This window comes from Podarcis liolepis (assembly GCF_965112155.1).
Source record: "Podarcis liolepis genome assembly, chromosome: 2".
NCBI lineage: Eukaryota > Metazoa > Chordata > Lepidosauria > Squamata > Lacertidae > Podarcis > Podarcis liolepis.
Window position 1 is genome coordinate 113,140,963 of NC_139555.1, and position 23,349 is coordinate 113,164,311.

Consider the following 23,349-nt stretch of genomic DNA (forward strand, 5'->3'; position numbering starts at 1 on the left):
CAGCTGGAAGAAAACTTGACTGCCTCTTTTCCACCCTGAGTTCTTGCAATATGCCAAGGGATCATTTTTACATGTGGACTCTTAATGCAGTCGGTACTAACTTCTGTGTTTTATGACGGTTTCCAACCAAGGACGAAAACATTTTCTTTTGCAAGAGACTAAATGCGTCCCGGTGGAAGAGCTTTTATGATCACGAGTTTGATTCCAGGGGCAGGGCTTTTGTTTTCCTCTTCTGCCTTGAATGTAACCATGTGTGGAAAAACTGAGCAGCCAAAGTTCTGTTTGCAACTTCGTCTGGCTGTGTTTCCCAGTGATGCTTTAGCCCAGCTTTAAATTCATGCTTTACATCATCTTTACCTTGAATTGAGCTAAGAGTTAAAAAAACATGTTGAAGCCCACAGAAGCATCAACAAGAGATTGTGGCACTTAACTTTGGAATTCTTCAAATTAGTGTACTCCTGTTACTTCTCTCCTTCGAAATTATTTAATGTGCCTTTCAGGAAAATAAAACATCCTCTTGGGTCTTTTAAAATCCCGTCTTTTAAAAATGAAAGATGGAAAATCCAAATACTGACTCCTCTCTTTTTGGGGAATTTCCAGCAGCAGAATACCACATTCCCTTGGCTTGATTTATTAATAGTTTTAATTTTTTCTTCTCCGATAAATATGATTAAAGTGTGAGATTCAGAGTCTCATGCTCTATTGAATGAGCTATCAGTTTGAAACAAACAACAGCACATATGTAAAATAAATTCAGATCCAACACAGGCACCAACTGTGAATAAAAACTATCCGTTTAGAAAGCACCTGTCTGATACATAAAGGGAGGGATATGGTTTCTATTATGTAGTTTCTGTTTAGCAAAGAGGCAGTGGAACACAACCCATTATTAACCCTAGAGAACAAGCCAAACTCCCTCCCCCAACCTCCCCAGCCCTGTGGGGCTTTACAAAACAGCACGGGCATCACTGCATCTACAGTCCTTCTGCGTGTGGACAGGCCAATTATGACAGCCATCCCTAAGCAGGTTCAACACGCAGGGCCGTCTTACCCATAGGTGCTGGGGTGTGGGGCACCCAGGCGCGGGGCTCTCAGGGGCGCCAGGCCAAGAGTCCAGGGCCCAAGAGTTGAGTCCGGGCGTGCCCAAAGATTAAGGACTTCTGGGAAATGATATATAATGAAATGAAAAAGGTACTTAAATGTACCTTCCCTAAGAAACCAGAGGCCTTTCTCTTGGGCATTGTCGGCCAATTGGTGTCAAAGAAAGATAGAACTTTTTTTATGTATGCCACAACAGCAGCAAGAATACTCACAGCAAAGTATTGGAAGACACAAGATCTACCCACGCTGGAAGAATGGCAGATGAAGCTGATAGATTACATGGGACTGGCTGAAATGACTGGCAGAATCCGGGACCAGAGGAAAGAGACGGCGGAAGAAGATTGGAAGAAATTTAAAACTTATCTTAAGAGATATTGTAAAATTAATGAGTGTTAAAATGTTATGATTATAGAAAGTAAGTGGACTACAGCTGTAAAGATTAAGTTAAAAGAAAAGAAAAGAATATAACTAGACAAAATTAAGGGTGAGGATTTGCTGAATTTAAATTGAAATTGGAATGCAGAAAGGGGAGGTATGAGGAAGTCGGTGAAGTAAGGTTTAAGAAAATAAGGTCTTGAAATTATACTTTGTTTGTTTGTAGTATGTTTATATAATTTGTGAAAATTCAATAAATATCATTATAAAAAAAACAAAAACAAGAGTTGAGTCCGGGGAAGAGCCCGCCCGTCGGCCAGAGCGCCGTGGCAGGCTCTTCTGCTGCGGGCGGCTCTGTGCCACGAGTTTGGGGCCGACCGAGCCAGCAAGACGCTGAGGCAGCCAACCAGTTCTGCCCTCCTGTGTGCCTGGGACTGGGCAACCTGGGACTGGGGGGCATTGGGCAGATCTTTGCACCCCAGTGCCGCATATGCTTAAGACAGCCCTGTCAACACGTGCCTTACTTTACAGAGGAATCATAGAATCATACAGCTGGAAGAGGCCCCGAGGATCATCTTTTTTAATTTATTTATTTTATTAAGAATTTTAACAGTAACAATTTATCAAAAACATATCACCCTCATTTCCCCCCCCCCCATTTCCCCCCCTCCCCAAACCAGAACCCCCTTTCCCACACAACCCCAGACTTCCCTCAGCTCCTCTCTCTGGTTTTTCAGCACATGTTAATCTCTGCATATTATAGAATTGTAAAGATCCTTAATTTATCTATCTATATGTTACCAATAGGGACAGTGGGACGCGGGTGGCGCTGTGGGTTAAACCACAGAGCCTAGGACTTGCTGGTCAAAAGGTCGGCGGTTCAAATCCCCACGACGGGGTGAGCTCCCGTTGCTCGGTCCCTGCCAACAGTTCGAAAGCACGTCAGAGTGCAAGTAGATAAATAGGCACCGCTCCAGCGGGAAGGTAAACGGCATTTCCGTGCGCTGCTCTCGTTCGCCAGAAGCGGCTTAGTCATGCTGGCCACATGACCCGGAAGCTGTACGCCTGCTCCCTCGGCCAATAAAGCGAGATGAGCGCCACAACCCCAGAGTCGGCCACGACTGGACCTAATGGTCAAGGGTCCCTTTACCTTTACCTTTTATGTTACCAGTAATAAATTTGTGTATGTGTATGTTTATTCAAAAACTGCCAAGCTCAGAGGCCCTGAGGATCATCTAGTCTAGGGTTGCCATCTTTCAAAAAGCTCTTTTAGGAAGACCCCCAAATCGTTGAGCCTTTTAAAAAGAAAACCACCAGAATTGCTGAGCCACTTTTCGAATGGCTTGCCTAACATCCGGCAAAATCCAGCAGCCCTCTGTTTGAAGTGGTTTGGAGAGCCTAGCTGTTGTGCCGGCAACTTTGTCACAAATAGTAGTACCACCAGGACTGTGTGTGTGTGTGTGTGTGTTTGTGTTTACATGCACCCACCCACCGCCGTGAGTGGATCCCTCTCCCGCTTACTCCAAATATCTTGCTCTCTGACTCACTCTGCCCTTGTGGTTATTCTCTGCCTCGGAGGATCATATGCCACTCAGAGGCAGGCTGTTTACTGCTGGGAGACCCACCCTAGCCTCAGGTGGGTGGGGCATGCATATATATAGCACAGATGAAATGAGCCCCTTCACTGACTCATAGCCACTGGGATTGCTCCTCTTGGAAAATCTGCCATTCCCAACTCTTCTCAGCTCAGCAGCTACATGATGGCCAGACTCCTTGTCCTGTGTGTTGCAGTTCTTGCCTGCATCAGTATTGGTAAGGCTTTATCCCTGTTCTTGTATATTTCCTAATGGACTTGTTTCTCATCTCTTTACCTCGCTGCCACCCCCAAATTCCTTTACTTTGTGGCTTGCCAGAATCTTTTTAACTAGGAACAATTCCTCATTCGACTGACCAAACTAGGAAATGTACCAGCAGGGAGAACAAACTCTTTATTCTTGGTAGAAATATTCTCATAAGGGGGGGTTCAAAGGTATTGCCCTTTATATATTGGGGCAAGGGGTAACTGTCACCAAAGCTGTCATTCCCTTAGCTGCTCGATAAGAGTGGTAGAAAACTTCTGCTTTTGTGGCTAACTATGTGCTTCCCACTATATCTGACCTGGATAAAGAAATAAGTTGTTGTTTTTTAAAAATTGGATGGATTCAACAAAATGGGAAGGAAGGGAAAAGGTGTGCCAAATAAAGGCTTGACCTTTTTTTTTTTTAAAAAAAAAACAACCCTCCAAACTGGACAGCTCTAAGGAAGACAGGAAACAAGGGGGGGGGGGACCCACTACCTAAATAAACTTCACACCGGATTATTTGTGAGCATATGTACAATATTTTTGAATGCGATGTTGTGCAAATATTTTGTAAGTCGCTTTGCGAGCCCCTTGAGGCTATAAACTGGGATGGAAGTATTCTCAATAAATACATTAAAATAGCTCTACATTGTAAACTAAAAGGGGGAAAAATGGGCTCAGTGCCACCCCTTAGAAAACAAAGAGTCCTAGTCTCCTGGGTTTGGGCTACTAAACGGCAAACCTTGATTCTAGCACCTTGATTCTAGCACCCGAATCTTATCTTTGAGTTGTCAGCGTGGTCTGCCTCCTCCTTATCTTTGAATTGCCAGAGTTGTGCCCTGCAGATGTTTTGAACTACAACTCCTACCTGCTCAGAGGGTTTACCTCTGTTAGTTTTTGGCAGGAAAAAAGTGTCTTCTTGTGGCATCTTAAAGACACAAAAAGATTTGTGACTCTAACTCTTGTGCATCTCTTGAACTGGGTTCTAATCTACAAAAGCTTAAGCCACAGTATAAGCCAATGTTGTGATGTTGTCAGCTGCTGCCCCTGGGGTCACACTGGTGACAGAAGAGTGGGAGAGCTGTATTTTGACCATAAACAAAAAAACAAAGAAATCTGTTATCCTTAAAGTTGCCACAAGACTCTCTCAGGGCAAAACTTTCTCACTTGTCAAGACTGATTGATCTGAAAGTCACCCAAGGTGGATTAAGACGCGCATACAGATCTTTGGGTGGTATCCAAATAAGCCTTGCTCAGAGTAGACCCTATTGATATTAATGCACATGACTCAGTTTTCTCCATTGGATAGGGTGGGTCTACTCTGAGTAAAACTTAACTTGACTACCACCCGTTCCCCCCAAAATATATTCCAGTCGCCATTTGAAGAGGTGATTTGCTTCACCTTTTTGCACAGGATATTGGCCCGAATATAAGCCACACCCAAATATAAGCTGCACCTTAACTTTTCATGGTCGGAATTTGGAGGGGGGGGAGCGAGGCTTGCATTCAGGCCAATACAGTAGTTAAGCTGTGGGGTTTGCTCCTGTAACAGGTAGTGGTGGCCCCTAACTTGGGTGGCCATAAAAAAGGACCAGACAAATTCATGGCAGTCGCTACCTACGAATCATGATGGCTGTGTTCTACCTCCATTGTCAGAGCTGGAATGCACAGCTGCTTGGGAATCACTGGTGTGGACTGAGCACTGTTGCACCCAGCTCTTGCTCGCGGGCTTCCCATAGACATCTGGTTGCCCACCGACTTAAGAAGAGGATGGTGAAAAACATGGCCCCCCTTTGACCTTTGATCCAGCAGAGCTCTTCTTGTGTTCTTCTGCCCCTCTGGCCATTTGGGGGTGGTCTCCAAAGACCACTTGCACAGGCAACCGATGACCTTAATGCAATGTGTCCCTATTGCGATTCAGAAAAAAGCAAGGCATCCCAATGTCCCCTACGTCATTCATTTTTGCAAGTCCTGTGTCTGGGTTTTGTTTTTGTAACGGCACCACCAATTGGTCACCTCCCTATTGGGATCACCCCCAAACCTCCACATTTCTACTGTGCCAAATACCTTATTTTTCCGTGCATAACACGCCCCTGTGTATAAGACGCCCCCTATTTTGGGGGACTCAAAATTAAGAAATTGGAGGTGGGGATTGCCCAGAGTTGCTGAATCACCCGCACTACCGTCGCTGGCAATCTCCTGCTCGCGGAAGCAAGCAATCCCAGGTCCCCACTCATATATCCATGTATAAGAAGACCCCAATTTTTAAAAGTTATTCTAATGTACTAAAACCTCGTCTTTTACATGGAAAACTACAGGTCATTTGCCTCCCTGATGCGGCCTTGCCACACCCTGCTTTTTAAGAGTCGCGGCTTTGAAACTCTCTTTGAAACTGTTGAGAAAGCACGGGGAAATAAGTTAAGGGGCTTAAGGAAAAAGTGGGCAGGTGGAGAGCTTGAAAGCATTGGACTTAAGATGGAACGGGGGGGGGGGTCATAATCAGGTAACAAGTTTCTTTTTTAAAAAAGAGAAAAGAGGAATGCCACAGACAAGACAAAGGATATATTGTGGAGTCTCTAGAGAGGGTGGGGATCTTTAGAAACAGGCAAAACACCCATCAGGGATGGGCAGGGATAGCTCCCATGTTTAAAGACTAGTTAACAAAATGCATATCCAAACATGTAGCGTTCTGGTTCCTCTTCTTCAGACATCTATTTTTCCTTCCCCAACACCATTACTCACACCATGGTCAGCCAACTTGAGAAAAAAGAAGACGAAGAAGAGTCGGAAAAAACCAGGGGATTTTTCTTCTTCTCCAAGCACTTCTTCTTCCTGTAACGATGGGCGAGGGTGTCTAAAAGTCTTGAGCCAACCTTAAGATTGCCAAACATATTGCAGCGTTGTGTAGGCAAGGCTGCCTCCCTGGAAGTAAATCGTAAGTGGGTGCTCACGCAGGAAAGTTGACGTTCCAGTAAAAATGACTAGCCCTTAGGGTGCCACACAAAACTTTTGGAACTGAGGGATATTCCACGCTTCGGCTTGCCCCGATTCTAGACAACGCAGGTCTGAGCGGTTTCCCACTTGAACCATTCCTTTCCGAGGGACAACTCGATTGTTACTTGCTCCGATCTGAGCACTAAATAGCCGTTTCCCCCTCAGGGGAAAGCAGTGGGATAAACGTTTATTCACGGTTTCAGCCCCCACCATTCCAGATTATGCTCTTGAGTTTTTATAGGTGTTTTGAAATACAGGGCTGAGAATGCAGACCTTTGACAATTGTTTCCTTAGCACTTCAGTAAAAACAGGATAGTTTTTTGGCTTTTTTTAAACTCGCCCTCAGCATTCACATTTCTGCTGAAATTCAGAAGTTGGCCTCGTTTTTTTCTATTGGCAGATGTGAATTCAAAATTCTTTGTGAGGGATAATAATAATAATAATGTATTATTTATACCCCACCCATCTGGCTGGGTTTCCCCAGCCACTCTGGGCAGCTCCCAATAGAATATTAAAAACACAATAAAACATCAGTCATTAAAAACCTCCCTAAACAGGGCTGCCTTCAGATGTCTTCTAAAAGTCAGATAGTTGTTTATTTCTTTCACAACTTGTGGGAGGGCATTCCACAAGGCGGGTGCCACTGCCAAGAAGGCCCTCTGCCTGGTTCCATGTAACATCACTTCTCACAGGGAGGGAACCACCAGAAGGCCCTCAGAGCTGGACCTCAGTGTCTGGGCTGAACGATGGGGGTGGAGACGCTCCTTCAGGTAGTCTCATTCCATGATAGCTCTCTGCCCTACAGTGGAGGGCATGGATAAGGGAAATTTGGTAGACGGGTGGGTGGGTGAGAGCATTGTCAGTGTGGGTGCCTTGACAGTTGACTCTGAGAACGCAGGAAGGCCTAACAATCCTTATAATCAAAGGTGTAGCAAAGGCTGTTATTTAGATGTTTGTATGTTGTATACTAACATGAGTTTGACCAAGCTGTGGGAGGCAGTGGAAGACAGGAATGCCTGGTTTGCTCTGGCCCATGGGGTCACAAAGAGTTGGACACAACTAAATGACTAAACAACAAGACAACAAATGTTGTATATCTTGCTTATCTCCCTTCTCATAACACTAGAACTCATTGACAATGAACTCATTTAATGAAGATTAAGGTTGGCACTTCTTCACACTGTTGAACTTTGGGTTTTGCTCCCACGAGACATGGTGATGGCCATAGACAGGATTAGGCAGATTCCTGGAAGATACAGCTATTAGTGCCTCCTAGACCCAATACCTCTGTTCTTCCTACACTGTCTGCATGCCTCCCAACATTGTTGTTGTTGTTTAGTCGTTTAGTCATTTCCGACTCATGCTGATAGCTTCAAGAACACCGTCCAACCATCTCGTCCTTTGTCGTCCCCTTCTCCTTGCGCCCTCCATCTTTCCCAGCATCAGGGTCTTTTCCAGGGAGTCTTCTCTTCTCATGAGGTGGCCAAAGTATTGGAGCCTCAGCTTCAGGATCTGTCCTTCCCGTGAGCACTCAGGGCTGATTTCCTTCAGAATGGAGAGGTTTGATCTTCTTGCAGTCCATGGGACTCTCAAGAGTTTCCTCCAGCATCTCCCAACATTAGTTGCTCAGAATTACAAGTGGGAAGAGCCTCATTTCTCTTCGGTTGACCACTGTGAGGTCAGGATACGGGACTAAATGGGACTTTGGCCTAATCTCGTAGGGCTTCTCTTCCGTTCTTACGCCACGCAAGGTGGTTCGTGTCAGGAAGCAAAAGAACAAGATGCAAATTTTGCAATTGCGAATGCGGGAAAGAAGCGATGGGTTGTATAACCAGCTACGTCAAGGGTGCGGAACTGGATCCAGACAGCAAGCCAGAACCTGACATCCCCTAATACCTATGTTTGCCAGGCAGGGCCGCTTACCTGTCAATTGCCCAATGTCACAATGAACTGTTTTCTTTTGCAGACCTACTTGAGTTCACCGCCCATTGTCTTGGGTTGGTGAGTCACTTAGTCCCTAGGGTCCCAAGGCATTGAAATCAGTAGATTTTTGTTAGTCACCAGCTGACGCCCATTGGTTTCTATAAGTTCATGACTTATTGTGTTACTGTCTTAAGAGAGCCAGTGTGGTGTAGTGGTTAAGAGCGGTGGACTCGTAATCTGGTGAACCGGGTTGGCGTCTCTGCTCCTCCACATGCGGCTGCTGGGTGACCTTGGGCCAGTCACATTTCTTTGAAGTCTCTCAGTCCCACTCACCTCACAGAGTGTTTGTTGTGGGGGAGGAAGGGAAAGGAGAATGTGAGCCGCTTTGAGACTCCTTTGGGTAATGATAAAGCGGGATATCAAATCCAAACTCCTCCTCTTCTTCTTCTACTTCTTCTTCTTCTTCTTCTTCTTCTTCTTCTTTAAGTACGTTTTCAGGGAAAAGGGGAGTGGGGCTTCTATCACATCGCCATCACTGGGCAGACCTCCACCCACCACTGACAGCTTGTCCATCTTGTTGAGATGGATTGGTTGCTTATGGAATAGCTAGTAGGATCAGCAATTAAGAAGGGAAAGGAAGGAGAGGTAGCTGAGGTCACATTTAAGCAGAAACAGTGGCCCAGAAACCCCAACAACAGGGGGTTCCATGGTTCTCAGAAGCCTTAAAACACAGGCAGAAATGCCTCCATATCTGACAAATTGGGAAATAATTAAGAAAGTGCTGTTGCTTTCAGGCTTCCCATAGGGGCGTCTGGTTTTACAATTCACATTGTAATTCTGGTTGAGAACAAGATGCTGGATCAGGCTTGGTTTGATCTATCAGGGTTCTTCTCCTTACCCTGCTTTCCTTGCAGGTAAAAATGTAAGCAAACAACCTCATCTATTCACAGTCTCATTTGTGTGTCTACTGGGGGATGTGCATCCTGTTACACCACCTGAGGCAAAACAGGAAGTGTCGTCTGTCCCTGCCACCATTGCCTGCACCACCTGCCCTCCACAGGTGGCAGAGAAGTGGCGCTGGTATCAGTGCCAATTTCAGGCAAGATCTCATCAAAATCTCGAGAGATCTTGTGGAGCGCACGAGATCTCACCTCAGATCAGTGCCAGCGCCACTTCTCTGCTGGTGGTAGAGGAGGCTGCTGGGATGGTTGCCTCACCTACCTAACAGCTGGCCCGGCCCTTGAGTGTACTGGAATCTGCTGTCGCGTCTTGGGCCGGTTGCTGTTGACTTCACAGTTATCTCTGTCTGCCACACAGATGGGTGATCGTGGGATCAACTCAGCACACCTGTGGCTTAGAGATAATCTGAGAGTCTGCGTCATTGCTGACTTTCAGAGAGATTCAAAAAACATTCCTCTTTACCCAAAAAGATACCAATCCTGGCAACCCTGAGGAAAGCGTTCTTAGAATGTTTTTAACTGTTTTTAGAATGTTTCGCTCCTTTTTTTTTGTCAGAATGTTTTATTATCAAAGTGTTTTTTGCCCCCCTCCCACCCGCCCCTAGGCTCTTCCTGGAGGAAGAGCAGGATATAAATGGAACAAGTCAATAAAAAGAAAATTTATACGTGTGCCCTGCCCTTGGGAGAAACCACAGGTGGGCACGCCCTAAGTACCAAAATGGGAATAGATGTTTCCAGTAGGTTTCAACCAAGAGAAGAAAAACACCGTTTTGGAATTTATTAATGTAGAGACCGAGGTAGTGCTTTTCGAATGAAGTCATCACTGTGTTTGACAAGAGCTCAATGGGACTTATTGCCGGATAGGAATATGTGAGATTGCAGCCTTCCATGTATCTGCGTGGATATTGTTGTTTTCCTCTGAGGCCCCTCTTCTGGTCCGCTTCACCTGTGGAGCTGAGGGAGAGGGTGATGAGAGAAAGAGCCTTCTCGCTCACGACACCCTATTTTTGGAACTGTTATCTTACGCTGGCTTGCTTGGCCCGGTTCCTGAACCTCCTGGCATTTTAACTACCAGATGAATACTTCCCCTCCCCCCCCCCCTTTTCTCTTTTTGCCATGGCCTTTTTGTTTTTTAGATATGTAGTTTTAACCTAGTGCGCCTTGCTTCATTTTGTGTTGCTTTTTCCCTTGCCATTTCCTTAAACCAGCTGTTTTGAGGCCCAGGATCAGGACAAAACACAAGAAAAACCCAGTCGGGCCAGTGACCCATCTAGTCCATAGCTGTCAACTTTTCTTGCGAGGAATCCCATTCGGAATAAGGGAATTTCCCTTTAAAAAAGGGAAATGTTGACAGCTATGATCTAGTCCGAAATCCCATTTCCACAGTGGCCAACCAGTTGTCTAGGGAAAACCCACAGGCCACACAGGAGCCCAGGAATCATAGAATCGTAGGATTGGGACCCTGAGGATCAAGTCCAATCCGCCTGCAATGCAGGAATATGCCACTGTCCCATACAGGGATCGAACCTACAACCTTGGTGTTACCATCACCATGCTCTAACCTCTTGAATTCCCAGGCAACTGGTATTCAGAGGGGTATTCAGAGGCAGCATACAACCACCCTGACCCACGAACTTGTCTAATCCCCTTGTCAAGACTTTTTAATTGTTAGCCAGAAATATACCGCATTTTTCACTCTATAACACGCACCCGACCATAACACACACATAGTTTTTAGAGGAGGAAAATCCGTAGGCATGCCACCTGTAGGCATTCCCTCCATAACACACACAGACATTTCCCCTTACTTTTTAGGAGGAAAGAAGTGAGTGTTGTGGTGCAAAAAATACGGTAATAAATAAAATAAATATGTAGCCCTACTGGCTTATGTTAGGGATGAACTGTAGTGTTCATTCGATCTAGGCTTTCCTTCAAACAATATTGGGAACTGTAGTTTGCCCCCTCACAGAGCTACAGTTCCCTTCTGGCGGTTCCCTCATTGCGAGAAGCAAAGCTACAGGGAACCAGGCGGAGGGCCTTCTTGGTAGTGGCACCCGCCCTGTGGAACGCCCTCCCATCAGATGTCAAAGAGATAAACAACTACCTGACATTTAGAAGACATTTGAAGGCAGCCCTGTTCAGGGAAGTTTTTAATGTGTGACCCTTGACAAGCTCCACTTCCTAAGATTATTTGGGGGAAGCCGTGTGGTTTCAACGTATGGTGGAGATGTGGCCCTAGACCAACGGTCTACCTTGGAAGTTTACCCTCCATGAGAAGATCGTTGCGGAAAGCTTGCACAACGTGACTGAAATTCCCTTGCGTGTGTGGCTGCTACAGAGGAATGTTATTGAGGGGTGGGAACAAGGCGTAACCCCACAGCCTGGCCAAACTGTTGCCGCGCCTTAGAATACACCCCAGGGTCTCATTCAATCGCTCAGCGATTTCCCAGCCAAACCACAACACTTCCTTGGCAAAGATTGTAATGGAGGCTGAAAAGATTCCTTAAGGATGGAACATTGGAAGCCCACTGGTCTCGAGAGGCTGAATAATAATAATAATAATAATAATAATAAATAATAAATAAATAAATAAATAAATAAATAAATATAAAAAACAACCCCCTTTCCTCAGCCCCTGATCCAAAATGTCTTCTTCACATGGTCCACTTGAGTCATCACAATCTGTCCCCGCCTTTCAGGGCAGGAATTCCAAAACTGCTCTCACACAGAGAAAGTCGAGGTGTGAGGAATGGTTTCACAACTTGTGGGGGTTCCCCCCACCCTCACAATAAATTGCAACCCTCCTTCGCTTTGCAACCCAAACACGTCTCAACCAGTTTCCTGCTTCACTTCCATGGGTCCCAGTATTGTCCAGCCAGGAACTGGTTGTTGATCAAAGGCTACCACCCTTACAGAGAAATCTGGAAATTTCTGCCTCGAGCTAAGCTGGAGTGTTGCGGTTATTTTCCCGATGACTCAGAAACACACGGCACCCTCCCAGCCCTTCTTCGCCAGCATCCCTCCTGAGTGGAATTCTTTCAACTCGCTCGCATTTATCGGAGAAAGCCATTGCTAAAATCTTCCCCCGTTACTCATTTGCCACACCCCGAAACACGCTGCCTGTTATGCAAACCCTTTTGGCCGTTTTCCTCTGCCTTGCGGAGAATGGAAATAAAAAAAGCTGGAAAGCTGTTTTCGTAAATCAGAAGAACAACTGGGCCGCGACGACCGCAGTACAAAAAGAGAAAAGCGCAAGACTTAAACTGGTTATCAGGGAGGGGGAGGCGCTAACGTATGGCCAGATTTCATTAAAAATTGTAAGATTTGGCCTAAGAGGGGGCAGCTAATCCATCATCTTCTCCGTGTGCCCAACCTGATGCCAATGGGAAAAACGAAAGTAGCACATGAAAAACTTAATTTTTCTCTGTTTGTGTGGCTGGCTTCTATGCAGTAACACCAAAACATGAAGACAGTCTTTAAATAAAGATAGTTGATATAAGATTGAGTTTTTGGGAGGGGTCTTTTGGATGTCCTCTGGGTGACCCCGTCAGTCTAGCTGTCCCCTAAGCTTTGGTACCAGAGTTCGCTTTGTTGCATTAATGGCTCTAGCCAAATCTTTTAAGTGACAGCAGCACTTTTCCAAACCGTTATTTTTTCCTCCTTCCGCCCTTCAGGGCAGGATATGCAGATACCGTAATTGTTATTTTCCTGCCTGAGCCTCTGTCCTATCTGTGTTCCTCTCTGTGAGCTTGCAAACGCTTGCTTGCCTTCACAATTCGAAGCAAGTAAGCACCGCACCACACACTTTTCTGTGCTCCGAATTGCCCTCTTGCTATTTAAAAACAAACCCAGGAACTGGTAGCGGATGCATCTGTTAGCAAATAATGTGTTGTTTGGGATTGGCCCCAGAACTACACCCTGTGAACACGGCCTCCAAATCTGATGTCTGTGCCAGGCTCAGCCATGAGGAGAAACACAGTGGGGAAGGACAGGGAGTTTTCCAAACCACAGTGTGGCTTCACAGTCTGTGGGAACCGGGGGCCAGGCAGGTGGATGCTTCCAGGTAGATTTCAGGGGCTTTACTCCTCTCTCGTTTCGAAGGCAGTGCTTTGCGTGGACAGGCGGAGTCCCCCAAACCCTGGGCGCCCCCCCCCCATGTGGAATAACGACTCAAGACAACGTGCTATGGGATTAAATTGGCCACAACTTTATTATATTTCAGATGTGGGTAGACCTTGGCTCAGGTATTGGGCATTTATCCCTCCCAGTCCCCAGCCAGGGACCTAGGGTTATCCAATGTTGGGGGGATGGGCCGGCTCTGGAGAACATATGTTCAAGCAGAGATAGCCGCCCCCGTTATGCTGCCGTCACAGGGGAGAGCAATGACGACCTCTCGGTGTACTGTCAAAGCCTTCCCTCAAAACAACCCCTTTAACGGGGAACCCTGGTATCGCCAACGCAAAGAGGAAGGGGGCATGGGTCACTGCTGCACGCCCCCCCCCATTCGGGAAGATAGACTAAAGGATTCCGCCCAAGGCCTGATACGGCCAAAGTTGTGACGTTTTGCTACAGGAAAGGCAAAACCTGCCAATGCAGGATAATTCCTTTACGGCCCTTCAACAACGACCTTGATGTAGCAGTGCCCGCGTACCTGTGAAGAAAAGGTTAACCTGCAAAAGAAGTCTTAACAGAGGGTGGGTAGGGTGGGAGAAGCTCTGGAGCCAACTGAAGATTCCCAGGTAAGATCCTCCCCCTATTGTGTGGGCAGGTAGTCCCTCCCCTACCTGGCTTGGTCTCCTTGGCAACGCTTCCCCAGGTGGGATTGGACAACTGGCTGAGGTAGGTGGAGACCTCCAGGTTTCCCACCTGGGGGAAGGCAAAGCCAAGCCGAACCTCTGCTAATGGAGCCGCACAGGGTCCAGGGGCAGCGCGCGTCCACGCAAAGGGCGCCCCCCCCCCCGTTTAATGTGGGGAGCGGTCATTCTGTCCTCTAACCAAATAGTGCCTTGTCAGCAGGGATTTTCTGGATTCTGATCTGCAGTGTGGGGAAAGGGACAGCAGGCAAGCAAATGTTATATTCCCCCTCCGGTCTGACTCAGAAAAGAGTTACCTTCGTGCAGGAACCCCTCCGTTGCCATCGCCACCCCTTTCAAGGATGCGCGCAAACAGGGCATACTGTTCCAGTTTGCAGAAAACACACATTTTTGAGGCCCTGGGAAAGGTCTTGTTTTCCACGAAGGGCTGTGGTTTGGAGCGGAGCTGTTTTTTCCAGACTGGGCATCCGCTTCGTTCCTGTCTGCAATGTTTGCTTCTTGCAGCAAAGCTCACCGCAGGCTGCTTGCTGGTCCTGCTAGTCTGTGTGCTTGAGATTATAGTGTCTTATTTGTGCGAGCCTTTGGCGGGGCATCGCTTGCTTATTTAAAAGAGCTGTGAATGCACATAATCCCACTCTGCAAAACACCGAAGGCATGAGGGAATAGAGAGTTAAAGGGTGCAAAAAGCACAGGCAATTTTGACCCATGTCCCTGTATCTCTGGGGACCAAATCCTACTTGTGGGATTTTCTGTAAATCTTTTGTGACGAGTGGGTGTGCCTTCTTAAAATGCCTACATTTGGTGGTGTGTACACCTTGATTTCCTCTTTTTTTCTTATTTAAAAAGGTTTTATTAAAACATTTTTCATGGTGCAATAAGAAAAAAGAAACTAATCCAAGTATAAACAAAAAGCAGACAGACAGAGAGAGAGAGAGAGAGAGAGAGAGAGAGAGAGAGAGAGAGAAAAGAAAACACAGTACAGTGGTACCTCAGGTTACATATGCTTCAGGTTACATACGCTTCAGGTTACAGACTCCGCTAACCCAGAAATAGTGCTTCAGGTTAAGAACTTTGCTTCAGGATGAGAACAGAAATCGTGCTCCGGCGGCGCGGCGGCAGCAGGAGGCCCCATTAGCTAAAGTGGTACTTCAGGTTAAGAACAGTTTCAGGTTAAGTATGGACCTCCGGAACGAATTAAGTACTTAACCCGAGGTACCACTGTACTCTCTCAAGGGTAGCTCTTAACCAGGCATAGGCAAACTCGGCCCTCCAGATGCTTTGGGACTACAATTCCCATCATCCCTGACCACTGGTCCTGCTAGCTAGGGATGATGGGAGGTGTAGTCCCAAAACATCTGGATGGCCAAGTTTGCCTATGCCTGCAGTCTTAACCCTTTATTCACACAGAAAGTTGTGGACCCTCCCGACTCTAAACCTGGGAACTTTCCTTCCTCCTCCCAGTCTCTCACCCTGGGAGGTCTTTCCTGTATTTCCTGAAAAATGATAATATTTAGGAAGGGCTGGGTCCTTCAGTTCTTCAATGTAAAGATTAGAGAACTAGGCAAGACCGTGCAAGTACATTTCTATGCTATATTATTATTGTTGTTGTTGTTGTTGTTGTTGTTGTTGTTGTTGTTGTGTTTATATTCTTTACTCCAAGTCACTCAAGCTGGCATGCATGGTTCTTGCCCTCCTCATTTCAGTCCCACAACCCAAAACGTAAGAAGAGTCTATTGGATCATGCCTGTAGCCAATCTTGTCCAGTTTGCCTCTAAAGTTAACCATTTGTCCCAAAGCAACACTTTTCGCAACTTGTAATTAAGCCACAGCTCTAAAGGCAGACAAGCCCGTACAGCTGGAACAATTGCTTTTAAAGGTCTTGCATTAGCCCGCCTCTTAGTGTGTCGTTTTCTAATCCCATTGGCAGCGAGGATGGACTTAAAAGATAGACTTTTTCGTAGCTTGCTAAATTGTCAAATGCCGCTACAGTGACAGCATTCAAAGGCTGCGTTCGCCACAAGAGATCTGTTGTTCTTTTAAAGGGAGAGGGGAGGCTATGAATCTCTAGCAGAGAGGTCTTTCTCCGTATCTTAAGAAGAGCGCCCCAAAATTTCACTTCAAACGAAATCTGAGGCAGATCTGAGCCCTTCTCAGGAAAAGCTTCCAAAGGAATTTCAAGCGGAGCCAAAAGGACCTGGGCAAGATTAGGCACCCTCTCTAAAGACAGCCCTATCTGTTGTCTGGCGTAGGCTGATAAAGACTGTGGTTCAAAATACCTGGAGGGCAGGAGGTTGGTAGAGACAGTCAGGCGCTTCGATCACAAATAGGGAGAGTGCTGCCACACTCATTTTATATATCGTGGTTTTAACTGTTTTTACAACATTTTGGAAACATCTGAAGGCAGCCGTGTACCGTGGTACCTCGGGTTACAGATGCTTCAGGTTACATACGCTTCAGGTTACAGACTCTGCTAACCCAGAAATAGTACCTTGGGTTAAGAACTTTGCTTCAGGATGAGAACAGAAATCGCACGGCGGCAGTAAGAGACCCCATTAGCCAAAGCGGTACCTCAGGTTAAGAACAGTTTCAGGTTAAGAACAGACCTCCAGAACGAATTAAGTACTAAACCCGAGGTACTACTGCACAGTGGTACCTCAGGTTACATACGCTTCAGGTTACATACGCTTCAGGTTACATACGCTTCAGGTTACATACGCTTCAGGTTACAGACTCCGCTAACCCATAAATAGTGCTTCGGGTTAAGAACTTTGCTTCAGGATGAGAACAGAAATCGTGCTCTGGCGGTGTGGCAGCAGCAGGAGGCCCCATTAGCTAAAGTGGTGCTTCAGGTTAAGAACAGTTTCAGGTTAAGAACAGACCTCTGGAACGAATTAAGTACTTAACCCGAGGTACCACTGTATAGGGAAGCTCTCTAAGGTTAAATGTTTCACTATGATTTTATATATGCTCGAAGCCGCCCAGAGTAGCTGGGGCAACCCAGTCATATGGGCAGGGTACAAACAATAAATCATTATTATTGTTATAACTGTTTTGTATATGTTATTATATTGTCACAAAAGTCGGATGCGGCCCCCATTCTCTACCAGAGAGGCCCAGGTTACTCCCAGCTTTTGAGGCCCCTAAGCATAGCTGTCAACTTTCCCCCTTTCTTGCGAGGAATCCTATTCGGAATAAGGGAATTTCCTTTAAAAAAAGGGAAACGTTGACAGCTATGCCCCTAAGCATAATAAATATGAAAAAGGTGACAGCACATGAAACCAAAATAAAGCACTAGAATACAGATATTTCTTAAGAAAGAAATGCTTTTCCAGCTGGGAGAGTATGCCACATTTTGGTCTGGTGCACCTAAAAAAAGAAATTGCAGACCTTCTTGAATGACAGAAAACCAAATCTGAGGTCCACCTTTCAGCTAGAGGCTTTCAGCGAAGGGCGTCCCCTCCCCCCCCCCCCGCTAGCCCTGACCAGAGTCCTAAGACTTGTGCCCTAATGTCTGATCAGTAGAATTCTCAGTTATATCTCTCAACTTTTAAAAATATATATTTCTCTGTGATTCAGGATCTGCTCTGCAGTGCTTGAAATGTTCGTTCACGTTTCACGGAATGCCCTGCCATACATCCACCACCACCTGCCAAGCAGGAGAGGTCTGTGCTACCATCCGGGGAGCAGCAGGTAAAGATACTTCTTTCATTTCTCAGATTATTCTCTCCCCCCGCCTCAAACCCCACCCTTTTCCTACTTCTGTTCTCTGCCCTGCCGTCCCCCAATGAGCCGTTCCTGGCATAATTCCCCCCCCCCTCCCTGAGAGAGCATTTGGGCCGGTTCCCATGAAAGAGACACACATGTGGAATAAATTACAGTGCTATTTAGAGTCCACATGCATAAGCCTGGCAAAAAAACCTCTCCCATTTTCTTAAAGCTGCTCGGCTATCTTAAATCTGGCTGACTCAGATTCATTACAAAACACTGTTTATGTAAGGAAGATCCACCCGCTGAAGCCAGATAGAGCCTAGTGGCATGAGGAGGGGATGTGGTTCATAAGATTTCTCTGGAATGCAAGACAAAGCTTGCCCCCTGCTCCCCCCCCCAGGAAACCTGCTCTTTACAACGGAATCGGAGCAAACATCAATCGAGTTTTCTGCGGATAGACATTTGCTCTGATTCTGCAGTAAAGAGGGGTTTCCTGGGGGGGAAGCAGCGAGGCAAACAGAAAAGCACTAGGACCCCCTGCCCAGAAAGCAAAGGACAATTTCTGCATTGCAGGGGGGTTGGAGTAGATGACTCCAGGGGTCCCTTCCAACTCTACAATTCTATGATTCTAAGTGGAAAACCGCTTGAATCCATGCTTTGTAGGCACAGGACCAAGGCTTGCCCAAGACATTTTGGCGCCTGAGGTGGACCAGAAAATGGTGTGTGTGTGCGTGCGCGTTCACACACACACACACACACAGCCAGGAAGGAAGGTGTAGGTGAAGATGTACATCAGGAACAAGGGAGGAATCGAATCAACCTTACCTGTTGGTTGAATTGGGAATCAAAGGCTGTTGCGACGGAAAGAGGCCCTCTCTGAATCAGGCTGGCTGGGTGCAAAGCCCAAGAAGCCCCAGAGGGCAGCTTCTGCCATTTCCTCCCTGGGAGGAGACCAGTAGACTCCCCTATAAACCAAGAAGCTGCTGTAGAGGTGGCATAGTGGGGGTTGCTGAGGAGGTGGCAGATCTGGCCTCCAACTCGCATGCCCGTGCAGCGGCAGATGCATTCCTTGGAGACTGGATCTGCTGCCCCCTTATGGATTCTGCCATCTGAGGCAGCCGCTTCACCTTGGCTCTGTTGGATGCGTCCAAGCAAATGGGGGCAATTCACAAGCCCCCAGCTGGCTCCAGCCCACCAGCCGGCAGCCGGGCGATCTCCGGTCCTTGGCACAGCATAAAACAGCGACTGGGGAAACCCAGCCAGATGGGCGGGGTACAAATAATAAATTATTATTATTATTATATTCACAAGGGCAGAAAGAGGCATATGTAAAGCATATTTACAAGCAGTTTATTCAGGACAAAGGAAAAACATGACTTCTCCCTTTCACGTCCAAGCAAGCAGCATAAGCAAAAGCTATACACAAACGGAAGTTCCCAGCAAGCTGTGCTGGAAAGTAAACAGGCATGTGACACACAACAGCCTGTTCCTCTTAAGGTGGAACGGAATATCTTAACAGCCTCATGTGTGAGCCAGCCCTGCACGGGACAAGTGAGGTGCAGACGAGCCTTACCTGGGAAGCAATGCCTCACCAAACCACATTCAGCTCCCTTAAATATTATGATCTGGTCTTTCTCAGGCAAAACCTTTCTAGGGCTGCCATATGTCCAGGTTTTCCCGGACGCGTCTGGGAATTGGGCTGCCCAAACTGCATCCAGGCCAGTGGCGTAGCGTGGGGGGTGCAGGGGGGGCCAGCCGCACCGGGCGCAACATCTGGGGGTTAGGGTTAGGGGGCGCAGATCCACGGGTTAGGGGGCGCAAATTACTTGCCTTGCCCCGGGTGCTGACAACCCACGCTACGCCACTGATCCAGGCACATTTTCGTTGAGTTGAAATGCTCTCCAAAGCAAAGCTCAACAACTTCACTGCCCCCCCCCCCCCCCCGCAATCTCAACAACCTCGACAAAAAAAGAGCTTTGTCCAGATTTTCACTTTTGGGAATATGGCAACCTTACTTTCATGCATTCGCTAAACACACAAAGGGTCCCACATGCCAAAATGTTTGTCTTCCTCAACTAGGGCACCCTCCAGATGTTGTTGGACCAAAGCTCACCATCCTCCCTAACCCATAGCTGACAACGTTTTTCTTTTTTTAAAGGAAATTCCCTTATTCCGAATAGGATTCCTCGCAAGAAAAGGGAAAAGTTGACAGCTATGCTCTAACCATTAGCCATGCTGGCCTTAGGCGATGGAAGCAGAGAAGCTTCCAACATGTGAGGTTCAATGAAATGCCCCTTATTCATTGCCTTTTGTTTGTTTGTTGTTCCTTGCTGCAGCTGGCCAGGGGCTTATCATGAAGAGGAACTGCATCGCTAGTGAGAAATGCAACAAGAACGAAACTGAAACTTACTTGGGCGTTAAGTACACCACCACTTACTACTGCTGTGAAGGCGATTTCTGCAACTCGGCTGCCACCCTTCCCACCAGCCATCTCTCCCTGCCAATGGCTCTGGCTATGCTGGGCGTCTGGCTCGTTCGCCTCCTGTAAGCCCTCTCCTGAGGAGGAGGAGGAGGAAGCAGCAGCAATTTCTACAGGATAGCAAAAAAAAGGCCCCCAAATAATAATCATCCAGTCATACCGAACACTGTATCAAGTAGATTTACCCCTTTCTTCCTTCATTTTGTTTCTCTATACTTTGAAAAAGGCACTTGTTAATGAATCGTGGGCTGTGTTTTTCTCCTCCCTATCTCAGATAACAAGAACCACATGCAAGTGGGTAAGGTTAGAGGCGGGAAGGGAGAGACTAGGGCCATGTTAGGAGAAGAAAACTTCCTTGCCTTGCCTGCCAACGCTTTACCCATCCGCTTTGTTATTTTATTGCGAGAAGATGCAGAGGCGGCATTTTATTCTATGTTTTGCCGCACATCTGCGCCAGGTGCGTGGCGGAATTCTCCTTACCATTTGACAGGAAGACACAAAGCCTCGTTGTGGGTCATTTTTAACCACACATTTCAACCTGACAAGCGGTTAAATAAAATTCTTGTAACCGCATGGCAGTTTGCTTGTTCACCTTGGGCACAAGTACAAGTCGTCTCTGCACTTGCATGTGTATAAAAGAGTGGATATGGATGTTGATTTGTACAGCTCAGCTGTTGCGTACGGGTCGAACGTTGCGTGTGAATAAATATATCCACGTACAGCTCAACCCTCACTGAATGAAGCGTGTAAATACCCCTAAGGATGGTACAGAGAATGGTTGTGGACAACCTTTTTACCTCACATCTAACTCCTGGTGTGTGGTAAAATTCTGCTCACCGCCTGACAGAATAATACAGAAAATGGTTGGAGATTATCAACGTGCCACACATTTCGCCACACCTGGGCCCATGGTAAAAATTATTCCTGTCCTTGGCGGGATGATACAGATGAAGAAGCTACCTCAGGGTGAGAGCATTCGCCCTGAGGTAGTTTGTCAGATCATCCAGGTGGCTTTAGACAATTGGATAACACATGGCATTGTGACAGAGTCAATGGCTGGTAAACCGGTTGCCTCCATCCACTCCCTGTCTGAACTTTTTCCAGGTCTGGCAGTTTCCATTTTAGGAGCCCACAGAGTGTGAAATTGCCAGGGAGTCCCTTGTGCTTTTTTTGCACAAAATTGCTGAGCATGGGATCTACCCAGACCACAGGCAGTGCTCCTGATGTTCATATTTTGCTTGGGGCCCATAAAAACACGAGACTGGACCTGGTTTTATCCCTCACCCTCCCTTTCCATCTTCTTTGTATTTTCCCTTATTCTTTGTTTCTTTCTCTTGTTCCCTTTTCACTCATCCTTGTCCAGTGCCTTTCTTTCTTTTTACAGATACACTTTCTCCTCAGGTTTTCTTTTTGTTACCTGTTCTTGGGCCTTTTCAACCATTTACACTCCATTCCACATTCTGCTTTGACCGCACCACGCCCTCTCTCTCTCTCTCTCTCTTTCTTCCTTTTTTTGATTGTTGTTAATGGACTCTTTATAAGCTCTTTCATTTTATAGCTGCCTAGGGCGGCAAAAGGGGTGTTGTGCTCCCCTCACAACTGTCTGCGGTCTCTTTTGTCACCCAGAATATGGTTACTCATAACCACTCCTTCCCTCTCAATGTGGCTGTGGGATTCATCACATGTTTTTTGACTCTCCCCTGACTTCTCCTGATGACAACGGTGTGTCAATGAGGGAGACAGTTGGAGGGAGATCCCAGAGGACAGTTAAACCCTCCTCCCCTCTCCCCACAAAAAACACACTTTTACAACTTGAGTAGTGGCCAAGTGCCCATCTACAGAAAGAGGGGAGGAAGAAACCCTAACCTATTCGAGCTGCAACCACAGCGATGGGCTCACAGCTCCACATTTTGCCTGCCCCAGGGGTAAGCACCTGGGGACTGATGTGTCCATTAGCGCACACCTGCAAACATCCAGCTGTGCATTTGCAGCTGCATTGCACACACACATCTGGAGGCAGAAATGGGCTTAGTTCCCACAACACACACTTTGAGCTTGTCCACACTTCTGCTGGTGCCGCCACTTCCCCACGGGGAAACCCAGTCTTTACAGCTGAATTGGTGCAAACGTCAGTCGGGTTTTCCTGAGGAAAGCCTGATGGGGGAAATGGAAAACTTCTCAGCCCTGTGGTTTCTACGCACAGGACAAGCAGAAGTATGGACAAGCCCTTTGCCTACTTACAAGTGTCAGAAGGGAGAGCTGTGTGTAGGCGCGTTGTTGACAGTTCAAGGCCACACTTTAATTGCTGATATTTGCCTCCAGCCTCACCATTTCAAGAATCGTTTTCCTGTCTTTTCTGTTTCCCTTCACACCTTGCATGTGGACTTTCTGAAATCGTCTGGAAACAGGACACTGGATTAAAATGGACCCTTTGGGTTGATCCAGTAATGTTCTTCTCCTGCCTTTTAGCTTCTCAAAAACCGCATATTTTTTTTGTCCACAAGACATACATTTCAGGCCAGCCACATAATCAAAGATTTGGAGACAGGAGTTCGCAAATATCCAGACACTGCAGGGCATTGAATTAGGTAGGGAAATGGGTTTCGTAATTCATGTAGCAGGGGAAGAATGTACTTTGGCGATGTTTTTTTAAAAAAATCTAAACTTGGTTTCCATGTGCAGATCCAAACACGTTGATTGTTTGAAGAGGATTTTTTTCCCTTCCAAAGTGTGTGTTAATTATAATTAAAGCGCCTTAAATCACATATTTCTGTTTTCTCACTAGCAAAGAAGAGCTCAAATTATTATTCATGAAAAAATGCTTTTTTTTAGAAGAGAGGAATTTGATACTAGAGTTTTAATATTTGTTTATGAGGGCAGCGGGGAGGAGAGACGTTCCCAATAGCAGGTGCGATCTCACCCTAAAGAGTTGAACACTCACTCGGGTTTCAACATTCAAATGTATTGAATTGTTCATTTAAAAGTTGGGGGTTCAAACATGGAGGTTTCCACATGCAAAACCAAAAGCGTGAGGAGGTTCCCCTCCCCCTCGCCGCCTCGCCTTTCTTATGGCTCCAAACAGCAACTTTTATTGTATCAAAATAAATATGATTCCTCCATATTTGAGTTTGATTCCTTTGTCCTTTTTCTCATTCC

The 23,349-nt window shown here is 46.6% G+C and overlaps 1 protein-coding gene across 1 annotated transcript; it reads left to right on the plus strand.

The window, feature by feature from the left end:
- Positions 1–3,011: 3,011 nt before the first annotated feature.
- On the plus strand, positions 3,012–23,314 carry LOC310702013 (sperm acrosome membrane-associated protein 4-like). Its single transcript, XM_083493621.1, has 3 exons — positions 3,012–3,288; positions 17,583–17,696; positions 20,051–23,314. The coding sequence occupies exons 1-3, from the start codon at positions 3,234–3,236 to the stop codon at positions 20,260–20,262; spliced, it is 381 nt and encodes a 126-aa protein (XP_083349747.1). The 5' UTR covers positions 3,012–3,233; the 3' UTR covers positions 20,263–23,314.
- Positions 23,315–23,349: the final 35 nt, after the last annotated feature.